The following is a 12,033-nucleotide window of genomic DNA, read 5'->3' as shown; positions in this document are numbered from 1 at the left end:
TCTGATTCTCATGATAATAATTCTGCTGGTCTATTCTAGGATGTGTTATGTTGTGTAATTCTCTCACTTAAGGAAATGTGTTAAAAAAAAATTCAATAAAAACTATGACTTCAAGAGACTGTGTGTGTCTCAGTGTGTGTGTGCGCGCATGTCTCAGTGCGTCTCAGTGTGTGTGTGTGTGCGCGCATGTCTCAGTGTGTGTGTGTGTGTGTGTGTGTGTGTGTGTGTGTGTGTCTCAGTGTGTGTGTCTCAGTTTGGGGGAGGTAGAGAGTGCTGGCTCAGCAGGGTCTGTAGTAACACTGAACACAGGACAAAGTGCGCACACAGGACAAAGTGCGAGCATGTCTGTGCATCCACTCACAGAGCACAGTCCCATACACAGCTGATAACATGCTGACACACCCACACAGTGATACAGTATATACACACACCATACACACAGTGAAACATAATACATACTGACAGTATATACTAGTGATATACTATTATATATATATATATATATATATAGATATATTATATATATATATATATGGTGTGTATACTGATATATATATATAGATACACACACACACACACACAATGATACAGTATATAAACACACACACACAGTGATACAGTATTTATACACACACAGTGTGATACAGTATATACACACACAGTGATACAGTATATACACACACACACACAAACAGTGATACAGTACACACACACACACAACAGTGATACAGTATACAGACACAGAGTGATACAGTATATATTTATATATATATACACACACACACAGTGATAAAGTATATATATATACACACACACACACACACAACCAGTGACACAATACAGTACCAGAGTGATACAGTGTGTCATTTCATATATATAACACACACCACAGTGATAAAGTAATATATATATACACATACATACACAGTATATCATATATATACAGTATAGGGCCCGTTATATACACACACACACACACACACATAGTATATACAACAAACTATACATATATAGTATGTGTGTATACAGTTGTACACCACCCAACACAAACATATGGATACTAGTATATATACATATATGTGATACGTGGTATGTGTGTGTACACACTGACACACAGTGTCAAACAGTGATACAGTGTCACACACAACACATGTCTAACAGTATATACACACACACACACACACACACACACACAGTGATACAGTACCAACACACACACACACACATACACACACACACACACACACAGTGACACACACACACACACACACCAACAGTGATACAGTACACACACACACACACAGTGATACAGTATACACACACACACACACAGTGATACACACTATACACACACACACACACACAGTGATACAGTATATATCACACACACACACACACGATACTATAATATTATATATATATATCACACACACACACACACACACACACACACACAGTATACAGTATATATACACACACACACACACACACACCACACACACACACACACACACACACAGTGATACAGTATATATATACACACACACACACACAGTGATACAGTATATACACACACACACACACACAGTGATACAGTATACACACACACACACACGGTGTGTGTGATACAGTCATATATGTCACACACACACACAGTGTGTTGTGGTGTGTGACACAGTATATATACACACACACACACACAGTGATACACTATACACACACACACACACACAGTGATACATATATACACACACACACACAGTGATACACTATACACACTACACCGACATTAGTGATACATATTATATGTACACTTACACACACAGTGATACAGTATATACACACACACACACACACACACACAGTGATACAGTATATATACACACACACACACAGTGATACAGTATACACACACACACACACAGTGATACAGTATATATATACACACACACACACGACAGTATATATATACACACACACACACACATCTCCCATCAAGACGCTTTGTCAGCTCAAGGGCGCGGTCGCCCTCCCCCCCCCCGCCGTTGACGTCAGAGCCCTGTGACGCGCCAGGCCCCGCCCTCCTCACGTTGTTCTGTGTCGCTGTGCTCGCGCTGTCATCGCTCTTCCAGTCGGGATTGGAGCGCGGAGCTGCATTGCATGTTTCTTTACAAAAAATAAAACGACGAAAAAGTTCTATTTGCGTGTTCTTTAAAGAAAAAAAATATATATATATACAAACAAAACACGTTCTCTTGCCCGCGGGAGTTGCCAGACCTAAGGTAAGATTCGTTTGTGTGTGTGTGTTTTTCTGGTGAACGTGGTGTGCTGTTTTATAAACCCAGTCTCAAACATAAATATACTGATAATAATGTGCTTTGTTTTTGTAAATAACTGGATAGGTTCTCGAAGTTTACGTGGGGCGACCGTGTGTAGCTGGCAGCCACTGTTTGTGTAACTGCATGTTGCTCGTTAGAGACGGGCGGGGGAAGCTGACCTCGCGTTTGTGTTAATCTTAGTTATATTATTATGTGTGTTTTTTTAACGGTCGATGGAAATGAGCGGCGCTGTTTTTTCCTCAGTAATGAATGTTTGCTTCGTACTCCCGGCTTCGGGAAAGGACGAACTGACGGGCAGCGGGCTTACCCAATAGCAAAGCAAGGGCATGGAGGTGTGTGGGCGTTGCCCTGGGCCTTGCGCCCAATCACTTTGGGGATTGTCGCCTGGAGTGGGCGGGGCCAGCGTGCTGCCCGGAGCTTGGTTGAAGTTCAGTATTGCAACAAGGTCAACGCCGAGATCGCGTCGAAAATAAGTGCGAAACCACATGAGAAAACCCGCCGCGGCTTCCTAAACAACGCCTTTGTGTAGCCACTGTGCGTAGCGAGCTTGCACGCCCGTGTTTGCGGAGCACCGCTGTGTTTTGAAAGCACATGGGGTTATCCATATGCCGCCACAGCAGCCCGAATCTAACTTGTTGTGTGTTAGAGAGATCACACATCAGCAACATGAACATTGCGAGCTCTGGCACTGGCTAGAGAAGAAACCGAGCAGCGGTCAGCAAACCAGCGCCGCGCAATAGACTCCCGCAGCCAACAGAAACGACCCCACGCCGGCATTACTGCAGTGCTGTACCTGCTCCCTCCCTGCAATGCAGCTGGTCGAGCAAGGTTGTCAAAAGAGAGCAGTGCGTACCGGTCTGTGTAACACAGGCAGCAGCGGGCTTGTGTGGTTTGGCTTCGCTTGTTGTTACGGATGTTTTCCCAAACTGTAGTAACATTTAGACCTCAAAGTTGTCTCCGCAACAGTTAGCTCGGCTTGAGAAGTTTCTGTGGTCCTGTTATGAAATTAGCAGTACGGTACCATAGCATCAGCGCTCTCGGGAATCAATCAATCAATCTTTATTTTATATAGCGCCTTTCATAGCGGGGCACCATCACAAAGCGCTTTACAAGATGCAGCAACAACGAGAAAATCCACAATACATCAAATACAGAGAAATGCATCATCCATGATATACAGTAAAAACACACAATGCATAATACAAGAGCAAAATACAGGGGAGCAGCATAATACACGAAATAGTGCATTAAATACAGTGGAAAGAGCAGAATACATGATAGCAGCATAATACATGAAATAGTGCATTAAATACAGTGGAAAGAGCAGAATACATGATAGCAGCATAATACATGAAATAGTGCATTAAATACAGTGGAAAGAGCAGAATACATGATAGCAGCATAATACATGAAATAGTGCATTAAATACAGTGGAAAGAGCAGAATACATGATAGCAGCATAATACATGAAATAGTGCATTAAATACAGTGGAAAGAGCAGAATACATGAAATAGTAGCAGAAACACAGCAGCTAATAACAGAGATCAGGCTTAAAGAGCAGGAGAGAGCAGGTGGGTCAGTATGCCACAGGCTTGCTGCAGAGCGATACTTTATCCAACTACACAGGGTCAAAGTACACTGCTTGAGGGGGGTGGTGATTGTGCACAGAACAAGGAGTCTCGGGAGGGACAGCCACACCCCAGCCCAGGGACCTGCACAAACACTGACAACAACTCAAATATTCAGACAGTAACCATGAAATGTTTGTTAGAAAACAGTACCAAGAAACCTAATATGTTTCATGACCAACTTTTTGACTAGAAGCCTTTATTTAGGAGGCTTGGTGGTCCTGTGGTTAAAGAAAGGGGCTTGTTACCAGGAGGTCCCCAGTTCAAATCCCAGCCACTGACTCGCTGTGTGTGACCCTGAGCAAGTCACTGAACCTCCTTGTGCTCCATCCTTCAGATGAGACGCCAAACAAACGAGGTCCTATTGGAAGCGACTCTGCAGCAGCAGCAGCAGTTGTTGATGATGCAGAGTTCACCCCCCTAGTCTCTGTGAGTCGCTCTGGATAAAAGCATCTGCAAACTTACAATCTAATACATACATAAATACACACAATAACAAAAAGTAACATGTTTTTAAATAAGATAATGTTATCCGAAGCTAATTTCTTTTTCTTGTTTTTATTCTTCTTTGCATCTTTCTCTTGTAACCAGACGGATCTTGGTGGAACGAGAGACTGCAGACGAAGGAGGGCGGGACGCTGGTTCTTTCTTTTCTAAAGAGAAGGGTGTTAAACGCAGAGAGAGCGTTATCAACGCGGTTTCAGAAGCATGCACCGCTTAAGGACTTGTGCAGCGAGGCTGAGGCCCCTGACGGCCTCCAGGACTGTTCAGAATCGTTCACACAAACAGCCGGCCGCGCCCAGGACGTTTCAGCCAATCAGGTGCTTCTCCGCACCGGTCGCGGCCGAGCCGTTTCTCAGCGGGACGAGTTCGAACTATGTGGAGGAGATGTATTTTGCCTGGCTGGAAAACCCCAAAAGTGTACATAAGGTAAGGAGATAGAGAGATGGGGGAAAAAAAAAAAAAAACAATAATATTACGAATACAGCAAACGGATTTCCAGTGCTGTTCTCAATTGTAATCATCACGTTTTCCAAAAACACTAACGGAAGGATGCTTCTGCGTTAGGACAAGGTAAGTCGCTGCAGTCAAACTGTTAACAAAGGCCGCTCTGTATACTGGGCCTAGGTGTTTTCCTAACATGAATTAATGTATACTGTCTACACTGCTTCCGGTAGACCCTTGCAGTGTCATTGTGTACTGTCTTTGATTACATGATGTTAAATAAAATATCTAAATTAAAAATATATATATATATATATATATATATATATATATATATATATATATATATATATATATATATATATATATCTATATATAATGTTTTTTTTATTGGCTCAGTTCTAAAATTCTAAGTGATGCAGATCTTTTGGTCACAGCTGCACTGTGTACAGACAGGCTTTATATAGAGGTTTGACTGTAGCATTTTTAAAAGCCAACTAACCCAGCCAACCAAGCTGCAAACCAAAAACTAAAAACAAAACGAGTCCCCCAACCAGATCAAGAGGACAGTCCTGTCTGGCTTTCCTTTTATTAATGGAATTTTAATTTATTTATTTATTTATTTTTTAAACTTCTCTACGAGGGCAGAAAGGAGTGAGAGAGACGCGGACTCACGATTCTGGAATTAATCAGCGTTTTTTTCTGCGGCTCCTGGAACGGACAGACTGGTGTGTTTTTTTGTTTCACACTGACTTCTGTTTTTTGTTTTTTGGCTGAATAGGAAAGAGAAAGAAAGCAAGGATGGAAGGAAAATGAAAATCTTACCGAGTAGCGAGAGAGCTGGTGGGGGGGGGGGTTGGGGGCACGGTTACTAGATGCAGCTTGCGGCCGGTGTTCCTGAAACTCCAGTGCTAATCCCGATGGCATCCTGTTGTTGCCGTTTTTATGTAGAAACCGTTTCAAAACAAAACGACGTGTGTAGAGTTGTGTGGAATATACAGCATGTGAAATGAGGGGGTGGGCTGTTCACAAAACCACATGGGCTGTTTTTTATTTCTTTTTTATTTTGATGAGAAATGTTTCGCAAAGTTTGTGGCGGTGTGATTTCACTTTTTTCAAAGCGCTGTTTTAACCTCTTCTGAGGGGAAAAGAATTAGGGAAAGTCATTTGTTAAAAACAGCCCTTAAAGTTTTGTGAGTCGAGCCCTGGATCCCCAAACTGTGTAGGGTTCAAATGAAAACCCTGTCAAATGACAACCCTGTACTGATACCCTAATCTCTCACGATCCAGTACAATATGAATCTCGATGTGCAAGTCCTGGTACAATCTGTATCCAGATTCACGCCACGGTCCTGAGCAGCCACTTGCAGGAGGCATGATAAGATCAAAGGATCAGTTAATGATGGACCATGCAGTTAAAAATGAGACCAGGAGAGAGTGTGTTCATACCAGCTTTAAAACATAAAACACACAGATTCTTCATTCAAGGACCGCTCTGTGATCTACAGTGAGCTGTGCTGTCGTCTTGTGTCAATACAAACGATACCGACTTCATTCATCCATACGCGGTGCATCGGTACAGCCCTAGCTGTGACTACAGTTCACTTGTAAGGTTTTTTTTTTAATGGGTTTGAATAGGCTGCAATCTGTGTTTAGATGCAAGTACAGCCAAAATTAAGCAAAAACTGAGATTTAAACATGCATTGTGTTGAATGAGTAGAAAACTGCTAAAGCAGTCAAAGTGTAGTGGCTACTATCTAGACAGATGTTTTAATGATATATAATATATATGAGAAAAGGTTTTTTAAAAATTTACACAACAAGTTTAAAAGATTTACATTTTTTCGGGACGTTTCAGGCGAAAGCCCTTCTCCAGCTGTTTAAAAAGAAAGTAGACACAGTGTTAATGAGAATGCTTCTCTCAAGAAAAATAAATTTAAATATTATATATATATATATATAAGGCTCTGATACTGATATATAGGCCTGAGACATTGACTGCGCGGTTCCTGGCAGACGGCGGTCGGGCCGCGGTGTCTCCTGGCTTTCCTTCCACTCCGAGCTCTCAATTACTTAATTGGTCTAATTATTTGATTCATTTGGGACACATTTAACACTTCTCTCATCGGCAGTGTACCTTGAATCTTTTCTAAATCGTCAGCTGTGAAAGACCTTTTAAACACGAAACGTGTCCGACTTGAACAAACAATTACATCAAGTAAGTTATAATTGAGACCTGAAGCCCTCGTCTTCCCTGGAGGGTCGGAGTTTGGCACCGCCTGCTCTGCAAGGACTGCCTGGTAAAGTACGACCCTTTCAGACAAATCGACTCTCGCTGTAAACCATCGGAATCGTCCTCTCCCTGCGCGACCGTCGATCGTGCTGCCAGCCTAACGGCTTCAGTTGGACACACAGCCAGGGAAAGGCAGTCTTTTTTGAAGAGGCTGCATTGGCAGCTGTTTTCAGATGTCACGTGTTTGAAGTCCCGGGATTCCTCTTATTTATAGAGCACGAAGGAAAGCAGCTGCTCACAACATTTTTAGTTTTGTGTCTGTCTCTGTGTTTTACAGTGTGGCAGGCTTAACTAATTATTTATTGTCAGCGACATTTTTATAAAGAAAATTATATATTAATAATATAATTAGGGCTTCAGGTTTTATTTTTGATCACAGGATGTCCCTTTTAAACATATTCTGAGCCGATTCGCTTTCTTAATCAACCACTAATTACCAAAGGAAGTTGTTTCTTTTTACCTTCATATCTTGATTGAGTTTACAAACGACGCGCGTTGATCTCACCTGATTCTGTTTGAACCTGCACTTCATTCTGGCTCTAATCGCTGCATTCAGTTTGTTAATTTCCACTGCGTTCGTTTCTAGCACCGTGTCGCTAATTTGAACAATCTGTATTCAGTTAAGGCTTAACAACTATTAATTAAGGTTTAAAGGTAGGGAGAGAGGTGGAAAATAAAAACCCAAAACTAGAAGCCTTAAATATAATATTACAGTGATTTCCATTCAGAAAAAAAATGTGGTGAACTTTGCCCTCCACTAAACTTTGAACTCCGAACCATCTGATTAAAAGATAAACTTGTGGGTACAGTTAAATCACCTCCGATTACAAACCTGGAGAACAACGTGACAGAGTGACCTTAATCACGTCATGAACCCAGGACTGGGGGCAGGACTAGTGGACTTTAGACCGGGGGTGTCAAACTCGGGTCTCGGAGGGGGCCGCAGTGTCTTCTGGTTTTCGTTCCACCCCGAGCTCTCAGTTACTTAATTGGTCAAATTATTTGATTAATTGGGACACACTTTAACACTTCCATCCGGGCCTCGAAATGTTTTACAGGCAGTATACCTTGAATCAAATCATGAACTGTAAAACTATTAAAACATGTCCAATTGAAAAAATAATTAGATCCGTTATGTTAATTGAGAGCTTAAGCTGGAACGAAAACCAGAAGACCCAGCGGCCCCCCCCCTCCCTCGAGGGCTGTTTAGATAAACCAACAGCAGTCAAAAATCACACACATTGCTCTTTGTGCCTTGTGTTTATTTATTGATTTTCTTTTAATGGTTTTATTTATTTTTTGTCTGTTTTTTTGAACACAGCAGCAGAGATGTCCTGCCAGTTTCAGTTCCAGCTCTCTAACTTGGACAGTGTGTGTGCGCGTGTGTGTCACTATTTTGAATTGGCCAAGTACTGAACGTTCTCTCTAGAGAAGATTAGCTATAAATAGTCAGTCACAGACAGCTGTTTGCTCTCTTTCTGTTCTAGAGCAAGGTCCCTGTGCCCTCATAGTAATTCACTAAGCGTGTTCTACCCTGTGACACCTGAACTATCTCTGTTTGTCATCTCTGCTGTGAATTATGTGTGTGTGTGTGTGTGTGTGTGTGTGTGTGTGTGTGTGTGTGTGTATATATATATGTATATATATATATCTATGTATATCTATATATCTCTTATATATATATATATATAGATATCTATCTCTCTCATCTCTATATATATATATATATATATATATATATATATATATATATATATATATATGTGCGTGTGTGCGTGTGTATGTATTAAACTAAATTGGCCAAATGGTTTAATAGATCAATTAAAAAAAATATTCAGCGAAAAAAGGCACTTTACAGAGCATTAAAAAAGGACCAAAAAGAAAGTACGCAGAAAGAGTACACAGAACTGCAAACGCAAGTCAAAAAGGAAGTTAGAAAGGCCAAGAGAGAAATAGAAATGAACATTGCTAAGGGAGCTAAAACCAATTCCAAAATGTTTTTCCAATATTACAACAGCAAGAGAACATTCAAAGAGGAGATTAAATGTTTAAGAGATACAAATGGCAAAATCGTAGAGGAAGAAAAAAAAATAGCAAATATGTTAAATGATTACTTTTCACAAGTTTTTACAAATCATGTCATCCAGTTCCTATCCAGTTTTAAATAACTTTAGCATAACTGAGGCAGAAGTGTTAAAGGGACTAGGAGCTCTTAAAATAAACAAATCCCCTGGGCCGGATGAGATCCTCCCAGTAGTACTCAAAGAAATGAAAGAAGTAATTTACAAACCGCTAACCAAGATCATGCAGCAGTCTCTTGACACAGGGGTGGTACCGACAGACTGGAAAATTGCAAACGTAATACCGATCCACAAAAAGGGAAACAAAACTGAACCAGGTAACTACAGACCAGTAAGCCTGACTTCTATTATATGCAAACTTATGGAAACTATAATAAGATCCAAAATGGAAAATTACCTATATGGTAACAGGGTACTGGGAGACAGTCAACATGGTTTTAGGAAAGGGAGATCGTGCCTAACTAACTTGCTTGATTTTTTTGAGGATGCAACATCGATAATGGATAATTGCAAAGCATATGACATGGTTTATTTAGATTTCCAGAAAGCTTTTGACAAAGTCCCGCACAAAAGATTAATTCTCAAACTGAACGCAGTTGGGATTCAAGGAAACGCATGTACATGGATTAGGGAGTGGTTAACATGTAGAAAACAGAAAGTACTGATTAGAGGAAAAACCTCAGAATGGAGTGTGGTAACCAGCGGTGTACCACAGGGATCAGTATTAGGTCCTCTGCTATTCCTAATCTACATTAATGATTTAGATTCTGGTATAGTAAGCAAACTTGTTAAATTTGCAGACGACACAAAAGTAGGAGGAGTGGCAAACACTGTTGCAGCAGCAAAGGTCATTCAAAATGATCTAGACAAGATTCAGAACTGGGCAGACACATGGCAAATGACATTTAATAGAGAAAAGTGTAAGGTACTGCACGCAGGAAATAAAAATGTACATTATAAATATCATATGGGAGATATTGAAATTGGAGAAGGAATCTATGAAAAAGACCTAGGAGTTTTTGTTGACTCAGAAATGTCTTCATCTAGGCAATGTGGGGAAGCTATAAAAAAGGCTAACAAGATGCTCGGATACATTGTGAAAAGTGTTGAATTTAAATCAAGGGAAGTAATGTTAAAACTGTACAATGCACTTGTAAGACCTCATCTTGAATATTGTGTGCAGTTCTGGTCACCTCGCTATAAAAAAGATATTGCTGCTCTAGAAAGAGTGCAAAGAAGAGCAACCAGAATTATTCCGGGTTTAAAAGGCATGTCATATGCAGACAGGCTAAAAGAATTGAATCTGTTCAGTCTTGAACAAAGAAGACTACGTGGCGACCTAATTCAAGCATTCAAAATTCTAAAAGGTATTGACAGTGTCGACCCAAGGGACTTTTTCAGCCTGAAAAAAGAAACAAGGACCAGGGGTCACAAATGGAGTTTAGAAAAAGGGGCATTCAGAACAGAAAATAGGAGACACTTTTTTACACAGAGAATTGTGAGGGTCTGGAATCAACTCCCCAGTAATGTTGTTGAAGCCGACACCCTGGGATCCTTCAAGAAGCTGCTTGATGAGATTTTGGGATCAATAAGCTACTAACAACCAAACGAGCAAGATGGGCCGAATGGCCTCCTCTCGTTTGTAAACTTTCTTATGTTCTTATGTTCTATATATTTGTATGTATTTATAGGTATGTGTGTGTGTTATGGAGAGCAGGATTCTAGTTAATTTCACCTGCTAATCATCCTATTGCTTTATGCAAAATCTGCTGAGTGAAACGTTGCAGCTGAAAATTAACTGCAGAGGGTCGTCATGTGACATGTCATCAGAGAAGAGCGCAGAGCAGTAAAAAGGGAGGGGGAGAGGAACGTAAACCATGAGAAAACGAGGACTGGCTCTCGCTGCTCTGCAACGGGAGTCTCGTGATTATCATTCATATCATCGCAGGATGAATATAAAAACTGCACTAGCTGAAACCTCACTGCAATAGGAGTGTTATTATTATCATTAGTAAGTTCACAGAGTGATTATAAAACCTGGACTGGCTCACTGCTCTGCAATGGGTGTCATTATTATTATTATTATTATTATTATTATTATTATTATTATTATTATTATTATCAAGCTGACAGAATGAATGTAAAGTCTGGACCAGCTCAAAAACATAAAGCACACACTGGACTGGAAAAAATATATAGATATCCTTTTTTTTTTTGCGTGGTACAGATTGCAATCCAAACAAGAGTCTGCTGTGCAAGTCTGTAGTCCTCTCACTGCTTCTGTAACATGTGGAACAATACACCAGATTAACCAGAAAATAGGATTAATAAAACTGGAGAACCCCCTGTTTATAAAAGTAATTGGCTGGATTGCACAGCAGCGTGTAAAAAAAAAAAAAAAAAAAAAAAAGGCTGCTTGTTATTCTTATTATTAGTTATAGTTATTCATTTAGCAGACGCTTTGATCCTAAGTGACTTCCAGAGACTAGCGGGTGAAGTACGCATTATCATCAATTGCTGCTGCTGCTGCTGCAGAGTCTCTTCCAATAGGACCTCGTCTGTTTCACGTCTCATCCGAAGGACGCAGCACAAGGAGGTTCAGTGACTCGCTCAGGGTCTCTCACAGCGAGTCAGTGGCTGAGCTGGGATTTGAACCGGGACCCTCCTGGTAACAAGAAGCCCCTTTTCTTTAACGTCTGGACTGCTAAGCCTTGTGATTTAAAAAACGGGGTTGTAACAAGAAAAT

At 40.7% G+C, this 12,033-nt stretch overlaps 1 protein-coding gene across 3 annotated transcripts in view; it reads left to right on the top strand.

Annotated features, from left to right (window-relative positions):
• Positions 1–2,093: 2,093 nt before the first annotated feature.
• Positions 2,094–12,033, top strand: part of LOC121302215 (2-oxoglutarate dehydrogenase, mitochondrial) — a 40,384-nt gene continuing 30,444 nt past the window's right edge. For 2 of the 3 annotated variants that reach the window (XM_041232043.1, XM_041232045.1), the window contains exons 1-2: positions 2,094–2,282; positions 4,560–4,898. In XM_041232043.1, coding sequence (XP_041087977.1) covers positions 4,677–4,898 — 222 coding nt within the window. In that variant the 5' untranslated portion in view covers positions 2,094–2,282; positions 4,560–4,676. The remainder of the gene's footprint in view (positions 2,283–4,559; positions 4,899–12,033) is intronic. The other variant, XM_041232044.1, reaches the window with a different exon arrangement.

This window comes from Polyodon spathula, chromosome 29 (genome assembly GCF_017654505.1).
Source record: "Polyodon spathula isolate WHYD16114869_AA chromosome 29, ASM1765450v1, whole genome shotgun sequence".
NCBI lineage: Eukaryota > Metazoa > Chordata > Actinopteri > Acipenseriformes > Polyodontidae > Polyodon > Polyodon spathula.
Note: the sequence above shows the minus strand (reverse complement) of the source record. Positions and strands in the feature narration are given on the sequence as shown.